The sequence below is a fragment of the Plecotus auritus genome (genome assembly GCF_963455305.1).
Source record: "Plecotus auritus genome assembly, chromosome: 3".
In the NCBI taxonomy this organism is placed as follows: Eukaryota; Metazoa; Chordata; class Mammalia; order Chiroptera; family Vespertilionidae; genus Plecotus; species Plecotus auritus.
In genome coordinates, this window is record NC_137772.1 from 128,697,987 (window position 1) to 128,724,052 (window position 26,066).

The 26,066-nt window shown below is 43.7% G+C and overlaps 1 protein-coding gene across 2 annotated transcripts in view; it reads left to right on the top strand.

Annotated features, from left to right (window-relative positions):
- SPATA13 (spermatogenesis associated 13) overlaps positions 1–26,066 on the top strand; it is a 160,960-nt gene that overhangs the window by 65,092 nt on the left and 69,802 nt on the right. Inside the window, exon 2 of one of the 2 annotated variants that reach the window (XM_080662348.1) lies at positions 1,680–3,359. In XM_080662348.1, the coding sequence (XP_080518474.1) occupies positions 1,845–3,359 (1,515 nt within the window). In that variant the 5' untranslated portion in view covers positions 1,680–1,844. Of the gene's footprint in view, positions 1–1,679; positions 3,360–26,066 lie in introns of those variants that run through there. The other variant, XM_080662349.1, reaches the window with a different exon arrangement.

Genomic DNA, 26,066 nt, shown 5'->3' on the forward strand with positions numbered 1-26,066 from the left:
CAATGATGAGAATCATTAACTGGCTTCCCCCTGCATGCCCCCCACTGGGGATCAAGCCAGCAACCCAGGCATGTGCCTTTAACCGGAATTGAATCTAGGACCCTTCAGTCCGCAGGCTGATGCTCTATCCACTGAGCCAAACTGGCTGGGGCTTTTGCTTTTAATTTTACCTTTGGAATCATAAGGACTGCTGCCATAGGATTTCTGGGGTTTGACTTAAATCAGGGTTATGTCATGAGGTACTGTGTTGCACGTCCCTCTTCTGCCTTTCCTTTTGTTCATGAGTTTGAAGCAAAGGAGAAGAGCATAGGCTTTGGAGGGGCAGCTGCAGGGTCCCTTGACAGATTACCTAGTCTGCCCAAGCATCCATTTGATTATCAATGAAATGAAAGTCATTCTATTGACCTCTTAGGTTTGCATGAGTACTCTGTAGCATGTTGTTTCTAAAGCACTTAGTACAAGGGCCTGACATGTAGTAAACACTTAATAAATGGTAGCCTTTTATGGTTATTATGATGATCATTCATTCACCAGTCATTAATTGAGAACAGGGGGACTGTACCATTTAAGCTGGCTCTTGAAGGCTGTGGAGGACTTGGCTTGATGGAAAGAGTTAAGGAAAGCAGGCTTTTCACTTGGGGCTGGAGCGGGGAGAGACAACATGGACATAGGTGTGTGATGGGCTTCAGGCCATGTGGAAGAAGGAAGAAGGTGCAGTATTTAATTTGAATTTTTGTTTTTGAATTTCTAGTACTTCAGTATTATCTTCATGTCTCTCTCCATTCCTCAGCCAGTTAGAATACTGTTGACAGAAGCCCCTCACTAATGTGGTTTCCTTCACAAAGTTGACCTAATGCAACCTCAGCTTGGTCCCTCCCACTCATGTCCCTGTAGCATTTTGTAGCTCTCATTAGAGTTTTGGGGTATTCTGTAGACAGTAATTAGCTGAGAGCATCTTGCTCTAGTTCTTGTACATACTAAGCACTCAGTCTGCCCACTAGCTTTTTTATACTTAAGTTGACATTTCGCTGTGACACATTTTGAAATCGTTGCTTTTTAAATTATTAAAACCAAAATTTTTAAATTTATTTTAAAAATATATTTTTATTGATTTCAGAGAGTAAGGGAGAGGGAGAGAGAGAGAGAGATAGAAATATCAATGATGAGAATCATTGATGGCTGCCTCCTGCACACCCCCCACTGGGGATTAAGCCAGCAACCCCCGGAATGTGCCCTGACCCTGAATTGAACCATGACCTCCTGGTTCATAGGTCGAGGCTCAACCACTGAGCCATACCGGCCTGGCCAAAATTGCTTATTTTTTAAATAAAGAGAAGATAGTCTTGAATGATGCCTTGGCTTTTTTATTCCAGCAGTTTTTCAAAACTTTTATTTAAACAAGTTTCAATAAATTCAGGAGTTTACCATTATATTGAACGCACAACCCATAATTATCTTTTTTTTAAGGAATGTATATTTGCATTTTTCCCTTTAATTTGTGAAATGAATTAGAAAAAAAGTAAAATTTGAACTTAATTTATAAGTTTTTGTTTGATCAGCTCATTTATGGGGCATGCCTTTTTTGTATATTAGCAGTTATAAAACAAAATAACTAGCCCCTGTTTTAAAGGCTTTTCTGTGGGGGAAATGGCTAAATCCTGCTTTGTTTTCTGCTGCAGGCAGTGGCCACAACTGAGGAGGAGCCTGATGTGCAAAGCAGGTGTGAAAGCCAGGCGGACAGCAGCCTCAGCGATGAAGGTCTGCACCTGGCACCAGCGGACACAGGTGCGCACGTGGGGTTGAGCCGCGCCGCCCTGTGGCCACGGGCTTCCAGCTCCGAGAACATGACCACAGCCCAGAACGGCCACGGGCGAGTTGCTGCAATCCCCTGTTCAGTCTCGGATCCCACAGACCCCAGCACGGTGACTTACCCAGCCTGTCAGAACGGAGGATGCAGCAGCGGCGACTCCGAAGCCCAGGACTCCAGGCTAGGCCCTGCCAAGTTCGTTCGCCTCTTCTCGGTGAGCAGGAAGAGGACGGGCGCCCACCCGGAGAGGCCTCGCTCCGTGGTCCTGATGGGGCACTCTTCCACCTGGAACGCCCTGGCCTCCTTTCGGAAGATGGGGTCCTTTAAAAAACTGAAGTCCTCCGTCTTTCAAGGAATTCAAAACAGAGAGGGGTCCGATGCAGCCAAGGAGGAGGCCTCGGAGCCTGATGTGGGCCCAGCCCTCCCAAACGGGGCGGCCATGGCCATCCCAGCTGGCGGGCGCGGGTCCTCGGGAGCCACGGGCGGGCCACCCCAGCCTGGGCCCGTGTCCGACGGCTCGGACCCCGAGGAGGCGGACGACGCCTTCCAGAGGAGCACGCACCGTTCCCGCAGCCTGCGCCGCGCCTACGGCCTGGGCCGCATCAGCCTCCGGGACGCAGAGCCGCAGGGCCGGCTGGAGTCCCCGGTCCCCCGGGAGCCCCAGGTGTGCGCCATCCTCGTGAAGGACTCGGAGAACAACAGCGTCGCCTACCGGAGAAGCAAGAGCACGGACAACCTGAACTTCCTGAGGAAGAGCTCCTTCAAGAGGAAGTCCGCCTCCAACCTCGCCGACCTCAGGACGGCGCCCGACCGGCCCGCGCCCCGACGGACGCTAAGCAGCTGCTCTGCCGACTCCGAGAAGCTCGGCGGGTCTGAGAGGAGGACGAAACGCTGGAAGAGCCCCATCAGGGCCAAGGACTTCGACCGGGTCCTCAGGCTGGTGAGCAGCGCCACAGACGCGGCCTGGAAGCGAGAGCGTCCCAAGGGCGAGGCGCCCTGCCCCAGCGATGCCGCCCCGCGTCCCGGGCCCCGCAGCCGCCTGCACGACGACTACTCGCGCCGGGCGTCCAGCAGCGCGGAGCCGGAGTGCAGGAGGGCCGGCCCGGCCCCGGACTTCAGCCCAGCAGGGCCGCGGGGTCCCCACGTGGACGTGGAGACCGCGGTGTTTCCTCTCGAGGCCCAAAGCGGTGGTCCTTGCACTGGCAGCCCGTTGCCAAGCCCGACTGCCCAGGAAGTAGCATGCAAAGACTCCCTTGAACCAAAACCTGGCAGCCAGTTTACATTGGAATCCGAGCAGCCTCTTACGCCTCTAAGGCCCACCGCCCCCAAGCCCCCTAGCCCTCAGAGCCCAGGCACAGGAAAGGACCCCAACAATCTGAGCGCGCTGTCCCTGAGTTCAGCGGACAGTAACGAAAGGGCAGAAGGGCCTGTGCCCTTCCCAGATTTGGTGCAGGCCACATGTGACCAAGGCAGTGAGGACAGCGGGTCCAGAAGCCACCCTCAGCTGAGCCTCGGCGAGGCTTCGGGTCCAGAGGAAAAGGAGGAGGAGGAGGTAAGGGCAGGGCAGGGCACTCTTGTACACTACCTGAGGCAGGACGGGTGCTTGTGACAGCGCCCCCTTCATCCTCACTGGAGGTTGCCCGTGTGCACACGCGCTTTCCTTGGCGTTTACTCTTTTTCTTTAACTTACCACAGGAGCAGGTGGGCTCTGTGCTGATTGTCCTACCATTACAATTATTCTTGTCAGCCTGCTGTTTTCCACATTCAGAGGTCAGCTTTATCTCTTTTGAAGTGAATGACTAATGTAGGAAATTTCTTGGGATGGCACTTACCACACCATATATTCAACAGATATTTATTGAGAACCAACTATGTGCTAGATTGGGGGTGGGGATGGGGTAGTTGAAAAAGACCTGTCTTCCATTCCAAGCAGCTAATAGGGGCTCAAAATTTTTATTTTTGATACATTTGTTATTACCCACATACTTCTCCTCTTTATATTTTAAATGGTTTCTGTATCCTTTTCAACCGAGTGCATATAAATGAGATTCTTTGTGTTAAGAGACCATTACGTATTCTAAGCCTGTTTTATTTCCTAGGAATGAATTAGAAATGTGCAGTTTGATACCTGTCAAGCCCTGAGCAATGCTGGTTCAAAGCAACTTTTATGATGGTTATTGAACTTATTTTTAGAGTAGAACATAAGCATCTCATGAATTGAATCAACTAATAACTGTCAAGGCTACAAAAGCAATGTTCTTTTCATATTCTATCAAGCCAGACAACTTACCTCACCGTGTAATTTTCACTTTATAAATGCATTCAGTAATATTACCTTATAGAGCTGAAAGATGAGCAAATGCATTCATGTGTATATATTGCAAATTATTCTTCACATATATTTTTAGACTATTTTACAGGTGTAAATTGGTGCTTGCCATAGAAAATAATCCCCTAGCAACTGTTTCTTCCCTCTGATCCCTAAAGAGGAACTCAGTTTTGGCTTAATGCTACTGATAAATGATTATGCTACATCTTTTGCAAGCTGGACAGCTTTTGGACTGTCCATTTAAAAAAAAATCTTTATTGTTGAACGTATCACATTTGTCCTTCCTCTTTTTTCCCCCCATCCCCCCCCCTGTAGCTGGTCCCTGCCCCCAGCCCCAGGCCTACACCACCCTATTGTCTGTGTCCATGGGTTATACATACATGCATACAAGATCTTTGGTTGCTTAGCTCCCATACCCACCTTCCCTCTGAGATTCTGAACTCTGTTCCATGCTTCCATGTTCCTGGATCCACTCTGTTCATTAGTTTATTTTGTTAATTAGATTCCACTTATGAATGAGATCATGTGATACTTGTCTTTCTCTGACTGACTCATTTCACTTAGCATGATACTCTCCAGGTCCCTCCATGCTATCTCAAAGGGTAAGACAGTCTTCTTTTTTTGTTGCTGCATAGTATTCCATGGTATAAATGTACCACAGCTTTTTTATCTACTAATTTACTGATGGGCACTTGAGCTGTTTCCTGATCTTAGCTATTGTAAATTGTGCTGCTATGAACATAGGGGTGCATACATTCTTTCTGATTGGTGCTTCGGGTTTCATAGGATATATTCTTAGAAGTGGGATCACTGGGTCAAATGGCAGTTCATATTTAATTTTTTGAGGAAACTCCATATTGTTTTTCTTAATGGCTGCGCCAGTCTGCATTCCCACCAGCAGAGTACTAGGGCTCCTTTTCCTCTACATCCTCACCAGCACTTGTCATTTGTTGATGGTAGCCATTCTGACAGGTGTGAGGTGGTACCTCATTGTCATTTTAATGGTTTCTTTTGCTTTCTTGTGCAGAAGCTTTTTATTTTGATGTATGGACAGTCCATTTTTTAACTTTGCTTTACAGAGAGACTTAGAAAGCACAGCCTATTGCAGATGATTTTCAGATATAAATCAGTCTGAAGGATCCCTGGGCAGCCAGAGCAGTGAGTTGGCATCACTTTTGTGGATCTAGGTTTATATGAGACCTCAGGGCCAGTATGTCTTCCAGAAGTCTTATATATGAGCACCATTTGTTCATTTGCAGATTTCCAAAGAAGCCTTGTGGAACAGTTGTGAGGACACAAGACTCACTGCCAGCTTTGGGAAGGCATTCCAGTGCTGCTAGCTCTGCTTTATGTAATTGGCCAAGGCCTGAACCAGTCTGGGCTTCACTCCTTCCTGGTTGATGAGATGAAGCACAATTCCTTCCACCAAACACCCTGGACTGTCACACTGAGGGTTTGGGACTAACTGTCACACTGTTTTCCGATGGTCTTAGGCGACCCTGCTAGCGGTTCTCAACCTGTGGGTCGCGACCCACAGGTTGAGAACTGCTGCTATAGAGCCTAAGACCATCGGAAAACACAGATATTGACATTACTATTCATAGCAGTAGCAAAATTAGAGTTATGAAGTAGCAACGAAAACAATTTTATGGTTGGGGGTCACCACAACATGAGGAACTCTAGACTCTAGAGGGTTTTTATGTTAAGGTGGAGATTTTATTTTTTGTTTAACAAAATTAGTAAATAATCATTAAAATATTTTATTTCTGAGTGCATATTAAGTGAATATATGCAAGGGTTAGTTTCTTTTTAAAAATATTAATTTGAGAGAGAGAGAAACATTAATTTGTTGTTCCACTTATCTATTCACTAGAGGCCTGGTGCACGAAATTTGTGCACGGGGCGGGGGTGTCCCTCAACCCAGCCTGCACCCTCTCCATTCTGGGACCTCTCGGGGGATGTCGGACTGCTGGTTTAGGCCCGATCCCGGCAGTCGGACATCCCTCTCACAATCCGGGACCACTGGCTCCTGATCACTCGCCTGCCTGCCGATTGCCCCTAACTGCTTCTGCCTTCCAGCCTGATTGACCCCTAACCACTCCCCTGCCGGCCTGATTGATGCCTAACTGCTCCCCTGCCATCCTGCTGCTCTCCCCTGCAGGTCTGGGTCCCGGGTCCCCCCCAACTGCCCTCCCCTGCCAACCTGATTACCCCCAACTGCCCTCCCCTGCCAGCCTGATTGCCCACAACTGCCCTTTCCTACAGTGACCTGCCTCCTCTGTGTGAGGCGGTGGAGACACTGGGACCGGCCTCCTCCACACTGTGCAGAGCCACAAGACCCCCAGGCCTCACCACGTGGAGTGGCCACCGGGCCCCGCCTCTGCTGTGTGCACGGCCATCTTGTGGTGGCCATCTGGTGGCGACGTTGCATGAGGCTTTTATAGGCTTTTGTTATATAGGATTGGTTGATTCTTGTATGTGCCCTGACCAGGGATCGAACCCACAACCTTGGTGTATTGGGACAATACTCTAACCAACTGAGTTACCCGGCCAGGGCCATGCAAGGGTTAGTTTCTAACTTAGTTATTTCCCCAGTGATTTGATCAGGTATATTTGTTATTCTTAAATATATATGACGAGAGGCCCGTTGCATGATATTCGTGCAAGAATAGTCCTTCTTCCCCTGGCTTCGCTCCCGGCCACCTGGGAGCTGGCAAGTCCCCGCTCCTGGGCCACCCAGGAGCCGGCAAGTCCTTGCTCCTGGCCGCAGCACAGCTCCTGTAGCTCCCCCCCAGATCCCCTTAAATAGCAGGCATCCTGCCCCACCTGGCCACTCACACCTGCATATGCAAATTAACCCACCATATTTGTCGGGTTAATTTGCATTCTCACTCCTGATTGGCTATGGGCGTAGCGGAGGTACGGTCACTTTACATGTTTGTCTATTATTAGGTAAGAGACTAGAGGCCCAGTGCATGAAATTTGTGCATGGCAAGGGGAGGTCCTTCAGCCCAACCTGTACCCTCTACAATGCGGGAGGCCTTGGGGGATGTGGCAGTTGGACATCCCTCTCGCAATCCGGGACCTCTGGCTCCTAACCACTCACCTGCCTTCCTGCCCTAACTACTCTGCCTGCCAGCCTGGTCACCCCTAACTGTCCTCCACTGCCAGCCTGGTCACCCTTATTAACTATTTTTTTAAATCTTATTCCCTTCACACACAATTGTATTTGACTTCCTTATTGGCTTCTCCCTCTCACACAATTTTTCTCCTTTATGTAACACTTTTTCCTACTGACTCATCATTTATAAACTTTTCTTTCCTCCTTATTTCCTACTTCTGTTCCATCATCCTTCTTCCCATCTTTCTCCTACCTTTCCTCCCTCCCCACATTCCTTCTATCCTTTATCTTTACCCCTTCCCTCCCTCCCCTTTTCCTTTCTTCCCACCTTAATTTTTTCTTCACTTCCTCTCTTGGACCTGCTTTGCTCCCTGCCCCATTTCTTCCTTCTTCCCATTATCCTTTTAAGCTCTACTGGCTCCCCTTTAAAACATTTCTTCCCTCCCTCTTTCTTTCTCATCCTACCTTTCCCATACACTCTTCTCTACTTACTTCCACTGTTTTAATATCTATCTACCTGCCTAATTATTCACTGTCATTTATCTTTTTTCTATTCTGGCTCCTACTTTAAAAATCTGTCCCCAGTACACAACTATACTTGATTTTCATTATAGCTCCTACAGTTCACTCATACATCCTCTTTCCTTCTTTAACTCTGTTCTCTACTGACTCCTTTATAAAGTTCTTCCCTCCCTCCTGCCCTTCTTCCCCATCTTCCCCCCTCCTCCCTCACTCTTTTACTCTTTTTACAGGCTAATTAAAAGTTCTATGCTTTTCATCCTTCGTACTGACTGCTTTCCTCTCTAGGACCTGTAGCCGCCTCTGTTTGGGCACTCGGGCCCCTCTCACACTGGCTTTGAGGGGCTGAGCAACGACGCAGCTGTGTCTTGCCTACCATGGCCCGTGCCTCCCCCGCTCCGAGTTGGGGGAGGTTCCAGCCAGCCAGGCCAGTGTTCATTGCGGGGACTGCTGTGTTACGCGTGCGCGCGAGGCTTTTCTCCTGTTGAGTGCTGAAGGGGGCCGGGGGGCGGGGGACACAGAGGCCTTTCCCACCCCCTGGCATGCCCGCTCCCATGCTCGAGCAGCTCTCCATCTGCTCCCCTCCGGAATTCGCAGGCGACGGGTGTGCTTGTGCAGGCATGGTCGGCTCGGCTTGTCCAGGATGCAGTGAATGGGTTGGACTGGGCAGATGAATGAATGGACGGCTGGAGAAAGCCTTGACGGCTTCCCTGTGGTGTAAGGGTTACCTGTGCACTCTCTGTTGTCACGCCCAGGCCCTTCCTTCGTGGTATTGGGTCCACACCCTCTCGATTTGTGTGCACAACCCCTCCCAGGGGTCACTGCCGATGCGTGCACCCCCCGGTTGGTGTCTGCCTACCATACCCAAGAACCAGCCTTTTGCCGTGTGGGTGTTGCCCCTCAGCTCCCCCCACCTCAGGGGAGGGGGTTGGTGGCGTTCCTGGGCAGAGTGCTCTCAGACGGGTCGTGGTGTTGCGGGGGTGTTTGTCAGGTGCGTGCACCTGGGAGAAAAAGAGGCCTCCGGCACCAGGGGCAGGGAAGCGAGCCTCACGCAGGTCCCCCTGCTGCGCGGTACCTGCTGATCTGTCAATATGCAAATTGGTCGTTATTGGAACACCGTAATGGTCAATTAGCATATTACCTCTTTATATGTATAGATTTAATTTCTACCCACAAGGACCACCAAATATAGAAAGCAGATGGACACAAGTTATTAAAATTCAGTATATATTGATAGATAATTCTACAAATTTGCCTCAAGATAGTCATCACATTTTTAAATTGTATTCATATCCTCAAAATTCTTATATAGCACATCAAGTGTCCTCTTATACTTTTAATGTAAATGTCAAAAAGAGAAAGAATGATAATTTTGCCCAATTTTTATTTTATGTATTGGTAATCTTTAGTTTTACTTGAAGGGAAGTGGTTGTAAAATATAACCTAAAACTTTCATTCATTCATTCATTTATTATTTATTTTTGCTTAAACAACAGAAATGTATTTTGTTACAATTCTGGAGGCTAGAAGACCCAGATTTTCTCTTTTATTTTGACATTTAGAAACAAAATGAAACAAAACAACAAAAAACACCTTGCAAAATGCAAGAATTCCAACCTTCATGGGTTAAAAGCAGTTTTTATTTACCTTGTATAGCATTACACAAAATTAAATTTCAGACTTTACTGTATCTTAATGTACAGTGTTTTTTTTTTATGTATTGATAGTATAGTTCAGTTTTTATGTGCAAAGCTAGTTTAAGCTGTGGCTATTGAGTACAAAAAGGTCAAAATCTGCATATTATGATATTTAATATATAATGTATTTTCAATAAGTGGATTAATTTTTTATTTAAAATAATTTATTTGTAACTAGCCATTCTAAAAGTGACAAAATATTTTTTAAACTCTAAGCAGCTTAACACGATTTTATATTACTATAAAAAGGAATTGGAAAATGTCAGTCTACCTTCATTTATAAAGCATTGTAGAAACATCACCTCCTTAATGTTATACTACTGCCACCTAGTGGTAAACTTTGTTGTGAGAACAAAGATCAATTGAAGGAATTCCTAAAATTGTTATTTGGTTTAAACATGCAGTGTAGCATTTATTTTTTTATTTTATTTTATTTTATTTTTTTAAATATATTTTATTGATTTTTTACAGAGAGGAAGGGAGAGGGAGAGAGAGTTAGAAACATCGATGAGAAAGAAGCATCGATCAGCTGCCTCCTGCACACCCCCTACTGGGGACGTGCCCGCAACCAAGGTACATGCCCTTGACCGGAATCGAACCTGGGACCCTTCAGTCCGCAGGCTGACGCTCTATCCACTGAGCCAAACCGGTTTTGGCAGTGTAGCATTTATTTATACTTGTACACAGTGCTCCCTAAACATTATAAAGGTACAGGCACAGGAATTTAGTGTTACTGCTGGTTTTCTTACCCAGTCACACAGAAATGCCTTTGGCTGGATTGGGTCATGGGTAACAGGGTCTTGTCCTTAATTATGCAGTATAGATTCAGTAATTCGTGATAGTGTTGAACTATGCCATAGAATTCAGGGGTCCTCAAACTTTTTAAACAGGGGGCCAGTTCACTGTCCCTCAGACCGTTGGAGGGCCGGACTATAGTTTAAAAAAAAACTATGAACAAATTCCCATGCGCACTGCGGGCCCGGGACGAGTCCGCTGCTAAGCAGGACAGGCAGCGGCACCCGGCGGGCCAGATAAATGTCCTCGGCGGGCCGCATGTGGCCCGCGGGCCGTAGTTTGAGGACCCCTGCAGCATAGATAGTGATTTTCAACCTTTTTCACCTCATGACACACATAAACTAATAACTAAAATTTTGTGGCACACCAGAAAAATATATTTTGCTGATCTGACAAAAATATAGGTATATTTTTTATTCATTCACACCACACAGCTATTATTATATTGGCTGTTGTCATTTTTTTTTTTATTTGATAGTCTAACAGAAAAGAGGTCAGTGCCCCTGACTAAATAGTCAGGTGTCGTATGGTTTAAAACTTCTTATAGCACACTGGTTTGCTGCCATAGATGAAGCCCTTTTAAATAATGAGAATCCACTGTAACGCCTTCACAGGGAGCTTTAGTCTTTTGGTAAATGTTTCTAGTGTGGTAGGGATCTTGGTTCTGCCATTCAAAAGATACCTAACATTGTGCAAACTGTTGAACTTTTGTTGGCCGCAATCTGCTCAAGGATAGAATGTGGTATAGCTTTATCTGCCTTGGAGGTTTGTGAGAACTAAGAAAATTAGGCATGTTAAACACTTAGCCTCGTGTTTAACACCGGCTGTCACTCTGTGATGATTACTATCAGTTTAGATGATTTTCCATCCTAGGTTGACCTGACTTATTAAGATATGGGCCAGTTAAGGCCAGTTTTTTCCAAAACTGGTTTTAAATGCCACTGTGTAATATAGCCTTAGGGGGATTGTGACGTTCTTCAATTAGTTTGACTTCACATTAATTTCTTTTAAATGCCTGAGAGATAGGTTTTACCATAACCCAATCTTTATATTATTTTAATAATGCACCAAACTAAATTTGTTAAGCACCTGCCAGGTATAAAACAGGAGTAGCTCTATAAGGAAGAGTAGGTGATGTTGTCAAGGAAATTATAGATGAGCTAAGATGTATCTAGATCACAGTAGAATTATGCAGAATGGATTAAATCCCCCAAAAGAGGTAAAACCGTAATGCTCAGGATTTCAGAAGAGTTGTAGTTTTCACTCATGTACCAAATCAAGGAAGGCTTAATAAGGGTGATCAAATCTGATTTGAAGAAGGTGAGATTTTTGCAGGTAGTTATGGAGGGAAAGGTGGGGCATTTCAGTAGTCAGATGTACAGAGATTTTGTGTGATTTGAGAGAACAAAAAGTAACATAATTTGGTTTGGTGTAGGGAAATAATGCAAGTTAGGATGAAATTATCCAGATGATGGACACTATGAAATTCCCTAGTAAAGAATCTATACATTACTTGTAAGTGCCAAGGAGTCAAGGATGTTTTTGAATAGAGAAGAGCCAGGCTCAGAACTGTGTTTGGAGAAATTAGTCCACCACTGGAAAGAAAGGTAACCAGAGGGAAAGCTATCAGGAATGTATTGCCAGTTAGAACTCAGAGGTAATAGACTAAATAAGGAAGGAACAGGAGTAAATGAAACAACATATAATAGATAGTAATGTTCCTTGTTCATTTATTACCTGGCTACTTATATGCCAGACATAGGGACAAGAAAAAGTTGTGGGTTTTTTTTTCTTTGTTTTTATTTTTTAATCCTCACCCAAGGATATTTTTCCATTGATTTTTAGAGAGAGTGGAAGAGGGAGGGAAAGACAGAAAGAAATATCAATGGGAGAGAAACACATTGATTGGTTGCCTCCTGCACATGCCTCGACCAGGGCCGGGGCCTGGGAGGAGCCTGCAACCGAGGTACATGCCGTTGACCAGAACCGAACCTGGGGTCCTTCTGTCCGCAGGCTGATGCTGTATCCACTGAGCCAAACTGGCTAGGGCAAGAAAGACTTTTTTTTTTAAGCTATTATTTTCTTGGGTTCATAGTCTAATTATTAGATTGGAATGTATACAGATAATTATGATATAGTGTGATCAGTTTCTAATGAGGAATGTAAGAAGTAGCATGGGAGCTCCAAAGATAGAATTATTAACTCTGGGTGAAGAATGGCATGATTGGGGGAGGTCAATTGAGTGAGGTCTCAAAGATATTGTGGGGGTATAGAGGGCAGCAGTAGAGGAGCGTCAGGGCCTTCCAGGCCAAGGGTAACAGCATGGGGGAGGAGGTGGGTACTGTAAACAGGACACTGTCAGGCAGAGGAGTTATCTAAGCTTCATTTTCCTCCCCTGTAAACTGGGAGTAGTAAGATATCTATCTACAGCATAGGGTTGCTGTGAAGATTAAATGAGGTGATACATGTAGAGTTATTAGCACTGAGCTTTGCAAATAGTAAGTGTCCACAAAGAGGCTAATTTGTTGTGCTAAAGGAACTGCAAATTGCTCACCGTAACTTTTGTACAGGGTGGCTGGGTGGAGAAGTGAGAGATAAGATTGGAGAGATAGGTCTGCACATAATTAGGAAGGTCCTTGCTTGGACATGTGGAGTTTGGACTTTACCCTGCAGGCAGTAGAAACCCCAGGAGGTGTTTAACCAGGGACTATAGTGGGGGGACCAGCTCTGCAGAGAGGTTGGGGAGGGGAGTGGTCCAGGGGAGAGACAGTGTTCCTCCATAGTCTGGTTCAGAGGTAATGAAATCTGCACTAAGGCCATGGGAATGGAGAGGAGGGGATGATTCCAAAACGATTTCACAATTTATATTTTTAACTAGCATTTGAATGTTTTAGGGGAGTGAGAAGTCAAAGATGACCAGGTGATTGGGAGGATATTGTATTGGGATCAATAATCAAACAAGCCACAAAAACAATGGACTAGAGCTGAATTGGGGTTATTATCCCAGCCTGCTAACCTGATGGCACCTTGTGGAAAATCACTTTCCTTTTCTGAGCCTCAGTTTACTTGAAAAATGTTTCAGGGTTTTATAATTTTCTTCCACAGGGATTTGTAGCTTTAAAATTGGTGGAAGCTATTGTACTTGCAAAGTTAAAATGGTGTGAGTGCTTGAGTAGGAGGTTTCAGTTCTGTAGGATACAAATGGGGTGTTATCGCACCCGGGTGACTGGCCCTGGCCTGGTGCTCATGGTATTCTCCAGTCTGAGGTGGTGATTTTAGGTTGCCCATTACTCCACTGGCTCTCATCCCAGCCTTGGAAAGAAATAGAAGGGGAATTCTGTGGCACCACAAGGTACAGTGTCACAAATAAAGCGTCCTTACAGCTGGCTACTGGAATAGTTCAGTGGGTGAGCAGGGGCTAAATGGAAGCCTATTTTCCATGTGAATTACGAATTGTGGCGTTTTGTGATGATGATGGGTACTTCATACGTAATGATAGCTCCAAGGTGCTGTCTCGGTATAATTTAATTAGAGAGACAGATACATTGCATAATTTTGACTTTGTAGATTACTTAGACATTACTCTTTGGATTACTCAAATAGCTAGTTGGGAGATTCAGACAATTCTCATGAAGGTTAGAAATTATCCACATTTATTTCACAGAGCCATTCTTAGAACCAGAAAGATGGAGTTGCATATATAGACGTAAATATAGTGATCCTAGAAAGTCTGCCCAAGATTTTTTTAGGAGCTTTGTTTAGATATAATTTACATAACATAAAATTTATCACCCATTGTAAGCCTACAGTTCGATGATTTTTAGGAAATTTGTCGAGTTGTGCAACAACCATCACTGTCATGTATAGAACATCCCAAAGAGTTCCCCATGCCCGTCTGTAGTCAGTCCCTGCTCCCACTGAAGGCCTCGGCAGCTATGGGTCAGCATTTTGTCTTGATTTTTTTTAATGTAGTAACTCAATGATTGTTTGTAAATTTTTGGAGTTATGCAACCATCATCACTAACTAATTTTAGAACATTTCCATCACACATGAAAGAAAACTCTTGCTCCTTTGCAGGCATTCCCTCTTCCATTCCTAGAACCAGATCTGCTTCTTGTGCCTGGCAATTATATCTTTCTGGATATTTCATAGAAATAGAGTAAGGTAATATATGGTCGTTTGTGTCTGGCTTCTTTCACCTAGCATCTTTTTTTTTCTTTTTCAAGATTCATCCATGTTGTAGCATGTATCAGTACTTCATTTCATTTTATGGCCAAATAATATTCAGTTGAGTGGATAGCCCATGTTTTGTTTATCTATTCATCAGTTGGTATACATTTGTTTCCACTTTTTGGCTGTTATGAATAATGCTGCTGTGAACATATACATGCAAGTCTTGTGGACATATGTTTTCATTCTCTTGGGTAGATAACTAGGGGTTGAATTTCTACATCATGTGGTAATTCTTTGTGTAACTGTAACTGCCAAACTGCTTACTAAAATAGTCATTCCATTGTAGTCATCCCCAATAATGTATTAGATTTCCAGTTTCTCTGCATCCTTGCCAGTATTTGGTATTGTCAGTATTTTGGATCCTAGCCTATCAAGAGGGTATATAGTGAGTGGTATTTTATTTTGATTTTTAAAATTTACATAATTGATCTATATGTATAAATAATCTTACAATTCTAACAGCTATATGATAAATATGCATTTACATGAAAACAGAATAATTCTATACATATTTTTATAAGATGCTTTCTTTTTAAAAAAAATAATTTTATTAATTTCAGAGAGAAGGGGGGTGTAGCTGGCTGCAGGCAGCTGGGGTAGATGGCCCTGATCACAGGCCAGGCCTAGGGACTGTACCCGCACACGAATTTCATGCACTGGGCCTCTAGTTATTACATAAACAGCTATTTCTTTTCCAGTGGAAAGCTTCAAAGTATTTCTGAATGAATGCTCAATATTTGATAGGCAACAGAACTTTATAAGATTAAAAAGCCACTTCTAAAATTACTAAAAATGTGAAAGCTAAAGAAAAGTACATACAGGTATCTTGTAATTCTTGATCTTTACAGTGGCTCATTTCTTGAACAGTTTCTCTCTAGTGAAATGTCAAATAGGATTTTCCCATTAAAAACAAGCAGAGTGCCCTAACTGGTTTGGCTCAGTGGATAGAGCATCGGCCTGCAGACTGAAGGGTCCTGGGTTCGATTCCAGTTAAGAGCAAGTACCTTGGTTGCGGGCACATCCCCAGTGGGGGGTGTACAGGAGGCAGCTGATCGATGTTTCTCATCGATGTTTTTAACTCTCTATCTCTCTCCCTTCCTCTCTGGAAAAATTAATAAAATATATTTTTTAAAAAAACAAGCAGGGAGAGAGAGACAGAATTGTATAACCTCTTGAGAACCCAGTGCACGAAATTCAGGCACGGGTAGGGTCCCTAGACCTGTGTGGCAATCAGGGCCGATCTGCAGGGCTACCAGCAGGGCAATCAGGGGGCGCCTGCTGGCACCTGCCTCGGCTGGCTGGGGCCTGTGGGCTGGAGGCAGCTCCTGTGTTGAGCATCTGCCCCCTGGTGGTCAGTGCACATCCTAGTGACCAGTCGTTCCACCGGTCGTTCCGCCATTCAGTCAATTTGCATATTAGGCTTTTATTATATAGAATATACCTTAGTAACATCCTAATTTTTATAGGTTATTATAATAACCATTTGTAATAAAGTATAAATGACATACTATATCATATTAAGCTTTCTAAAATATATGAAATATTTAAATGCAATGATATGAATAGTGTATTTGCTGGTTTTAATATTTTCTTATATAGTGACTTGTTTTACTTTGTAGGTAACAAAGTCATTATAGACCATACTGAAGTTATAAAGTACAGAAAAGTGTAGTATCAGTATTCTTTGGGGGAAAGAAACTGATGCCAGGTTGTATGTTTTTCTCCTGGTCTTTTTTTGCATCTTTAGCTTCTTATAATAATTAAGATCACAGAGCATCCAAAGTTGGGGATGCTCTGAGAATCACTTTCCAGTTGGCTCAGTGACACACGTTCAGTTTGCATGTCTGCCATGGTTTAGTTGGCAGAAGGGCATACAAGTTGCCACATGTCACTTTCTAAACGGAATGTTCCATGTTTCTTCTGCCAGTGACAGTGTAGGGACAGCAATGTGGAATGCTTCGTTCATGTGGAATGATCATAGTAAAGGCGAGGGTGAGGGGGGATGATGCTCAGGTTGGTTGGAAAGGAAAGGGCACTCAACTTGTAACTTTCTAGGAAACCAGCATCAGTGTGCTTCTAAAATTTCAGCCATCAGTGCCAGCATTTCTGAGTGGTCAGGAAGGTCCAGGGTGTAAAAATAGATGGGCCTTGTGGGTAGGGCTTCCTGAGTTCAATCCTAGTGTCACTACTAGCCAGCTCTATCCTTAAGAAAGATACTTGGCCTACTTAAGCCTCTTTAAAGTTTAAGTTACTTTAAAAATGGAGATAACAGTGCCTACCAGGATTAAATGAAATGATGCATATGAGATTCTTAAGGGGATCCGACGAGGAGTTTGCGCCATCTTGAACGGGAAAGTGGAGCTTATCGGAAGCCTGAGAATCCACAACTGCGGCACCCACAGAACAGCTGCGAGCCCCAGAACACCGGTCCCCAATTGGCGCAAACACACGGATTCAGAGGAGCTCTACACTCCACCACGGAAAGGTCAGATTTCGCCTGGGACAAGTGCCTTGTGTGTTGTACCTGGTAGTGCTGTATTTTGTGCCTTTAAATCAACGCAGGAGAGAGAGAACTACATAACCAGACACCCAGAGAAGAGAGACCATGGGGAGACAAAGAAACAGCCCCCATATGAAAGAAAAGCAGGCATCACCAGAAAAGGAAGTAAACGAAATGGAGGCAAGCAACCTTCCAGAGAAAGAATTCAGAGAAATGGTCATAAGGTGGTTGAAAAGAATGGAAGACAAATTTGACAGTATGAGCAAGAACCAAGAGGAAATGAAGAAGAACCAAGAAGAAATGAAAAATGACATCGCTGCTGTAAAGAACTCAATAGAAAGTATCAAGGGTAGACTAGAAGAAGCAGAGGACCGCATCAGTGAGCTAGAAGACAAGATGGGAAAAAATACGCAAGTAGAGCAACTTCTAGAAAAAAAAATTAAAAGGCAGGAGGAGAGCCTAAGGGAACTTTGGGACAACATGAAACAAAACAACATCCGCATAATAGGGGTTCCAGAAGGAAAGGAAGCTCAGCAAGGAATAGAAAACCTGTTTGAAGAAATAATGACAGAAAATTTCCCTGATATAGGGAAGGAAAAACCCACACAAATCCAAGAAGCTCACAGAGTCCCAAGCAAAATGAACCCCAAAAGACCGACACCAAGGCACATTATAATTAAATTGGCAAACACCAACGACAAAGTAAGAATCTTAAAAGCGGCCAGAGAGAGACAGAAAGTTACCTACAAAGGAAACCCCATCAGACTAGCAACTGATTTCTCAACAGAAACTCATCAGGCCAGAAGGGAATGGAATGAAATATACAAAGTCATGCAAAGGAAGGGTCTGAATCCAAGAATACTGTACCCAGCAAGGCTATCAATCAAAATTGAAGGTGAAATCAGGAGCTTCACAGACAAAAAAGGACTAAGGGAATATATTACCCCCAAACCAGCAATGCAAGAAATGCTAAAGGGTCTGCTGTAAAAAAAAAAAAAAAAAATAGGAAGCGAAGAAGGAACACAGGGGTAAAGAATAAAAATGGTGACAAATAAGTACCTATCAATAATAACTTTAAATGTAAATGGATTAAATGCCCCAATCAAAAGACATAGGGTAACGGATTGGATAAGAAAACAAGACCCATATATCTGCTGTCTACAAGAAACCCACCTCAGAAAAAAAGACGCACACAGACTGAGGGTGAAGGGATGGAAAAAGTTTTTCCAGGCAAATGGAACTGCGATATTTAAATTCCTGGAACATAGTAAATCTAATAAATGTTGACTTTTGTCATAATCTTAATTGTTGTCATCATTAAAAGTACTGCGTTTGGTTAGATACTCCAGTATAGACCAGTTAAACTTTGCAGAATTAATCTTCTAGCCAGTTTCTCAAAGTTTGGAATGAAGACCATCCAGGGGGCAAGCTAAAGTAGAGATCCCTGAGCCCCAGCTGGAGCTACTGAATTGGAGTCACTACGGTGCAGACCCAGTAGTCTGGACTTTTAACATGCAACCCAGGGACATTCTTTTTGCCACACTAAAGTCTGAGATCTGCTGTCTTGGCTTTGCTTTATTGTGTTACACAGATATTAACTTGCTTTACAAATTGAAAGCAAGACCCCCCACCAGCAAAAGGATTACAACTCACTTTTTTGCAGTGTTCTGGAAACGGACCTCCAGTATCTCCAAGGTACGCCTGCATTAAGTATTCTGTATTTTAGGCGTGACCACTTCTCTTCCAGATCTGTGCTGCCGCCCCCCTTCCCTGCCCCAACCCTGTTAACTCTTGATTTAGAAAAGAGAGACATTCCTGAAAAAGTTAAAGATAGCTTGTAATCCTATTTTTCCCCTTGGACTATATTATCAATTGAATATGAATTTCTATAGAAGCCAAACAGAATTCCCTTGGCAAAGCAATGAAATTTAATTTTTTCAAGCAAGAAATGGTGGAATACAACATTTGGTCTGAAATATATAGAGGAGCGTGATCCCAGCAGTTGCTCCACCCATTGCTGGGAACTGTAATTTCACTAACTCGTTTGAAAACTTGAAGGATGTATTGTCTCTTCAAAATCAAAGTGTGGATAGTAACTGCTCACACTTATAGGATGCTTTTTCAGCCAATACAGGTCCTTCAAATCACACAGCACCCAGTGAAGTAGGTCAGCAGTTTTGGATTTGCTTTAAAACAGTAATCTGAGGCTTTGGAAGGTTACAGGACCCTCCCAAAGTCATACAGCTGATGAGTGGCAGAGCTGGGCATAGAGCCAAGTCTCAAAATGGGTAAGAAGTTCCAGAAACAGCATCTGCTTGGTATCTAACACTCCGAGTTAAATTCTAACAATCTGCGAGTTACCTGATCTTTAGTGGACACTTAGGCTGTTTTAAAAATCTGTGAAATAATTAAAAGTATCTAATGCACATGGTCTTGAAAATAAATGAGATATAAAGGCCATATATCTAATGGTGGCACTGTAATAGTTTGATAAGTTTCCATTCCATTTTCCCTTTTGACTCCAAGTCTAGCATTGTTTCTACTAAGCTTGGGCCACGTTCTACCGCAGTTGGTTCCTGCCCAAATCAGAGTCCTTCCTCTTCATTTTTTGGCTACCTGGGATCGGCTGGGCAGCTCAGCTAAAGAGCTTCACCCCCTTTCCTGGAATCTTCTTTTGGTGGTTCACCGGGTGGCCAGGAAAGGAAGTACTGTGGACAGAGTGGTGTGACTCCAGGGCCGAGCTTTGCCATGTCTAGTAGATCAGTGCCACAGGTGGGGAGACAGGAGGCATGGCACCTTAATACAGTTTGTGATGAAGGTAAAGTATTTCAGTTCTATTTCCCAATGTACAATATAAATTTTTAATATAATTATACCAATGTTCCATTGTATATTTGGCTTTATATCTTCACTATTTTTGTGGTATCAATTATTCATCTGTAATTCTTTTACTGCCAAGTTTTGCATTAAACATTTTCAAGATATTTTGGAGCAGTACAGTTTAGATTCTGCTATCCCTCTATGCAATTAAAAAAGAAACATGACTGGTTCTATTTTTTAGTTTTTCAGTTATAGTTTACATTGAATATTATTCTCTGTTAGTTTCAGATGCACAGAAAAGTGGTTAGCAAATCATATACATTCAGAGTTGTTCCTTCGATGTTCAAGTACCCACATGGCCCCCCATACATAGTTATCATGATATTCAGTCAGTCTGTTCTTTATATCTATGAGTCTGTTTCATTTTTTGTTTTATTTTGTTCTTTAGATTCCACATATAAGTAGAATTATATGGTATTTGTCTTTCTCTGTGACTTACTTTAGCATAATATCCTCTAAGTCCATCTATGCCAGGGGGTGAAAAATCTTTTTTCTGCCAAGGGCCATTTGGATATTTATAACATCATTTGCGGACCATATAAAATTATCAGCTTAAAAATTAACCTGATGTATTTTGTCAAACGTTTAATTAACTCACCCCTAATACATGGGCAAGGCCAGACCAAATGATTTCTCAGGTCTTATATGGCTGGAAGTTCCCCACCCCTGGTTTATGCTGTCACAAAAGTAAAGATTTCATTCCTTTTTATGGTTGAGTAGTATTCCACTGTGTATAAGTACCACAGCCTCTTTTTTAAAATACATTTTTACTTATTTCAGAGAGGAAGGGAGAGGGAGAGAAAGATAGAAATATCAATGATGAGAGAGAATCATTGATTGGCTGCATCCTGTGTGCCCCACACTGGGGATTGAGCCCACAACCTGGGCATATGCCATGACTGAGAATCGAACCGTGACTTCCTGGTTGGCACTCAACCACCGAGCCATTGCTGCTGGGTAATACCACAGTTTTTTTTATCCACTCATCTATTGATGGGCACTTGGGTTACTTCCATGTCTTGGCTATCCTATATAATAAAAGGCTAATTTGAAAATAGACTGAATGGCGGAATAATTGAACAACCGAACAACCGGTTTCTATGATGTGCACTGACCACCAGGGGCCGTGCGTGGAACATGGCAGGTGTTGGCAGCAGGCAGCAGAGTGCAGAACATGGTGGGTGTCGGCCATGGTGGGATGGTGGAGCAGGTGAGCGAGGGTGCCAGACCAAGGCAGGGTGCCGGCTGCTGTCATTGGGGCGAGCCTCTGGTGGTTACTGAAAATTCTTTGCTCCTGCACACCACAGTCCCACCCGGTGCTCTCACCTGCTGCTGGCGTTACCTCCACTTGTACCCGCCGCCTGTGCCAGATCTGCCACTCACACCCACTGTTGGCACTGGCCTTGCTTGCACCCACAGCCAGCGCAGGAGCTGCCACTGGCACACGCTGCCAGTGCCTGGTGCCGATCCCGATCGCTCGGCGCTTTCAGTGCTGATTGTTCCTGAGGGCTTCTCCACCTCCCCCTGCTCCTGAGGGGCGATGGGGGCGGCAGCCACTGCTCGCATCTGCTGCTGGCACTGGCCCCAATCGCTCTGTGCTGTCAGCAGGTGCAAGTGGGGCTGGCACCATCAGCACGTGGGAGCGGCAGCGGCAGGAGCGGGGCTGCCAGCAGACGGGACTGGGGGCTGTGGCAGGAGGGGCCAGGCCGGGGCATGGAGGATGGGCTGAGACCCACCCCTGTGCCCACTGCAGCCTCGCAGCCCACAGTTCCTTTCAAGGTGCACGAATTCGTGCACTGGGCCCCTAGTTGTAAATAATGCTGCAGTGAACATAGGGGTGCATATATTCTTTTGAATTAGTGCTTCAGGTTTCTTTGAATATGTTACCAGAAATAGAATCACTGGTTCATAAGGCAATTCCATTTTAATTTTTTGAGGAACTTTCAATTTTCCATAGTGGTTGCACCAGTCTGCATTCTGACCAACAGTGCACTGGTGTTCTCTTATCTCCAGATCCTCAGCAACACTTGTTGATGATAGCCATTCTGACTGATGTGAGGTGAAATCACATTGTGGTTTTGATCTGCATTTCTCTGATGATTAGTGATATTGAGCAACATTTCATATGTCTATTGGTCAACTGTATGTCTTTCTTGGAGAAGTGTCTATTCAGGTTTTCTGCCCACTTTTTAATTGGGTTGTTTGTTTGGTGTTAAGCTGTCTGAGTTTTTTTAATAAATTTTGGATATTAACCCCTTATTGGATGTATCATTGGTGAATATGTTCTCCAGTCCAATAGGTTGTCTTTCATTTTGTTGACAGTTTCCTTTCCTGTGCAGAAAACTTTTACGTCTTGCAGGCAGGTGTGGCTCAGTGGTTGAGCATCAACCTATGAACCGGGAGGTCACGGTTTGATTCCTGGTCAGGGCACATGCCTTGGTTGTGGGCTCGATCCCCAGTGTGGGGTGTGCAGGAGGCAGCCAGTCAATGATTCTCACTCATCATTCATGTTTTTTTCTCTCTCCCTCTCCCTTCCTCTCTGAAATCAATAAAATATATTTAACAAAACAAAAACTTTAAGTGTTTAATCCATTTTGAGTTTATTCTTATATATGTTACTAGTGGCCCAGTGTACAAAATTTGTTCACATTAAAAGGGGAATTAGAGGAAATATTTTAATATTGCTATTTGCCCTTTCTCTATAATAGAAGTATCAGAGATGAAAGAAAATTAGTAAAATGTATATGAAAATCTTCCTCCTGTCAGAGTCTGGGGCGCACCGCAGGACCCAGAGTCAAGTCCCCACCCACCCGCGCACACCTCGAGATCGTGCGAGACCCAGACCTGGATGGCCCCACCCCCATCAAGCCCCACCAGGTGGGGGGTGCAGCCTCAGGTCCCCCAGCCTGATGCTGGGCAGGGGGCACAGCCTCAGGTCCTCTGATGCTGGGCAGGGGGCACAGCCTCAGGTCCTCTGTCAAGCCCCGCTGGGTGGGGGGCATGGCCTGAGGTCTCCCGGCCCGGTGCCATGCAGCCTCAGGTCCCTGCTGTTCGTTTGTTACGGGAACCCCGCCTCTGCTGTGGGCACAGCCATCTTGTGATGGCGTGAGGGTTAATTTGCATATTATCTCTTTGTTATATAGGTTAAGAAGGTGGTCTAGTTTCATTTTTTTTCATGTATCTGTCCAATTTTCCCAACACTATTTATTGAATAGACTGTTTTTACCTCATTGTATATCCTTTCTTCCTTTGTCAAATATTAATTGACCATATAAACATGGGTTTATTTCTGGGCTCTCTATTCTATTCCATTCATCTATATGAATATTTTTATGCCAGTACCAGGCTGTTTTGATTACTATAGCCTTGTTATATAATTTCATATTAGGTAGTGTGATCCATCCACCTTTATTCTTATTTCTCAAAATTGCTGAGGCTATTCGGGGTCTTTTGTGGTTCCATATAAAATTTTGGATTATTTGTTCTAGTTCTGTTAAATATGCCATTGGTATTTTGATAGGAATTATGTTGAATCTATAGATTGCTCTGGATAGTATGGACATTTTATTTTATTATTATTTTTAATATATTTTTTATTGATTTCAGAGAGGAAGAGAGAGAGAGAAACATCAGTGATGAGAGAGAATCATTAATCCGCTGCCTCCTGCATGTCCCACACTGGGGATCAAGCCCACAACCCTGGCATGTGCCCTTGACTGGAATCAAACCCGGGACCCTTCCGTACGCAAGCTGACGCTCTATCCACTGAGCCAAACTGGTTAGGGCAATAGTATGGACATTTTAATGGTATTAATTCTTCCTGTCCATGAGTGTGGTATATGCTTTCATTTATTTCTATCTTCTTCAATTTAATTCTTCAGTGTCTTATAATTTACCGAGTACAGATCTTTTACCTCATTGGTTAAATTTATTCCTAGGTGTGTTTTTTCCTGATGCAATTGTAAATGGGATTATTTTCTTAGTTTCTCTCTCTGATAGTTTATTATTTGTGTATAAAACTGCAAATGATTTCTGAATGTTTATTTTGTGTCTTGCTACTGTACTGAATTTATCAGTTCTAGTAGTTGTTTTTTAACGGAATCTTCATGGTTCTCTAAATACAATATGATGTCATCTGCTAATAATGACAGTTTTACTTCTTCCTTTCCAATTTGGGTGCCTTTTATTTCTTCTTCTTGTCTGATTATTGTGGCTAGGACTTCCAGTACTATCCATATATATAAAAGGGTAATATGCTAATTAGACTGGATAGACCAGATGTCTTCTGGATGTCCTTCTGTACAAAGCCACAGTGGCGGGGTCTGAGGCAGAGGTGGTTTGGGGCAATCACAGTGGCAGGGGAGATTGGTTAGAGGGGAGCAGTTAGGGGAGAGCGGTTAGGGGCAATCAGGCCAGCAGGGGAGAGCAGGTAGGGGCCATCAGGCTGGCAGGGGAGGGCAGTTAGGTAGGCCTGTAGAGCTATGAACTTCCCTCTCAAGATTGCTTTCACTGTGTCCCATAGATTTTGGATTGTTATGTTTTCAGCCATGATGCTTTTTATTTCTTTGATCTCTCTGGTAACCCAATCATTGTTAATAGCATGCTATTTAGCCTCCAGGTGTTTGCTTTTTTTTTTCCATTGTTTTTTTTTTTTGTAGTTGATTTCTAATTTTATGCCATTATGATCTGAGAAGATGCTTGATATGATTTCTGTCTTCTTGAATTTGAAGAGACTTTGTGTCCCAATATGTGGTCTATCTTTGAAATTGACACATGTGCCCTTGAAAAGAATGTATATTCTGTGGCTTTGGGGTGAAATGTTCTGAAGATGTCAATTAATTCCATCTGATCTAGTGAGTCATTTAGGATTGATGTTTATTTGCTGAATTTTTGTTTAGAGGATTTATCCAGTGGTGTTAGTGGGGTATTAAAGTCCTCTACTATGACTGTATTGCTGTCAATCTCTCCCTTGATATCCTCCAGGAGTTTTTTTTTTATGTATTTGGGTGCTACTCTATTGGGTGCATATATGTTTACCAGAGTTATATCTTCTTGTTAACTTGCTCCCTTTAGTATTTTGAAGTGGCCTTCCTTATCTCTTGTTAGGGCCTTCACTTTGAGGTCTAATTTGTCAGATATAAGTATTGCTACGCCAGCTTTTTTTTTTTTTTTCATTTCCATTCGCCTGAAAAACCTTTTTCCATCCTTTCACCATTAGTCTGTGTGAGTCCTTTATTCTGAGGTGGGTCTCCTGTAGACAACAGATATATGGGTCATGTTTTCTTATCCACTCAGCTACACTATGTCTTTTGATTGGGGCATTTAATCCATTTACATTTAAAGTTATTATTGATAATTACTTGTTTGTCACCATTTTTATTCTTTATGCCCGTGTTTCTTCTTCCCTTCCTATTTCTTCTTTTTACAGCAGTCCCTTTAGCATTTCTTGCATTGCTGGTTTGGTGGTAATAAACTCCCTTTGTCCTTTTTTGTCTGTGAAGTTCCTGATTTCAACTTTGATTGATAGCCTTGCTGGGTACAGTGTTCTTGGATCCAGACCCTTGCTTTGCATGACTTTGTGTATTTCATTCCATTCCCTTCTGTATTCATGATACCAATAACCTCAAACAAAGGTGACCACCAGAGAAAAGGGTATTAGGGGAGAGAAATGATATTGAGAAAAGGAAAAAAATGTAAGAGAGAAAAGAAAGAGAAGAAAAAAGAAGGGGAAAAATATATGTATATGGGGAGAAAACTCCAAAAAACCAACAACTAATCCAAAAAATGCAAACAACAACAAATACCCAAACAAACACCCAGCTGAATCTGAGGAGGCAGAGCTCTGACCTTTACGTCCATGGATTGCCTCACCAGCTGTGTTTAATTTGCCAATTCTGGGTGGATGTTATTCGATTCAGCTGTTCCTTCTAACTGCTCTGTGAGGAGGTGCAGGTCCCATCTGTGTATTTGGCACCGCTTTGTTCCCCCCTGGACAAACTTTTTAGGCTCCTGTGACCAGGGAGGCTGGAGTCTCAGTGTTCATGGGTTCACAGCTGAGGCAACTGGTCCCTGGGCATTGTGGTTGTGGGGTCCCGGGAGGTACCTGAGGTCTCCCTGGTTGAAGGTAAGGCTGGGCTTCCCATCACAGCCACTCTCTCCTTCAAGATGGCACAGTCTCTGCGGC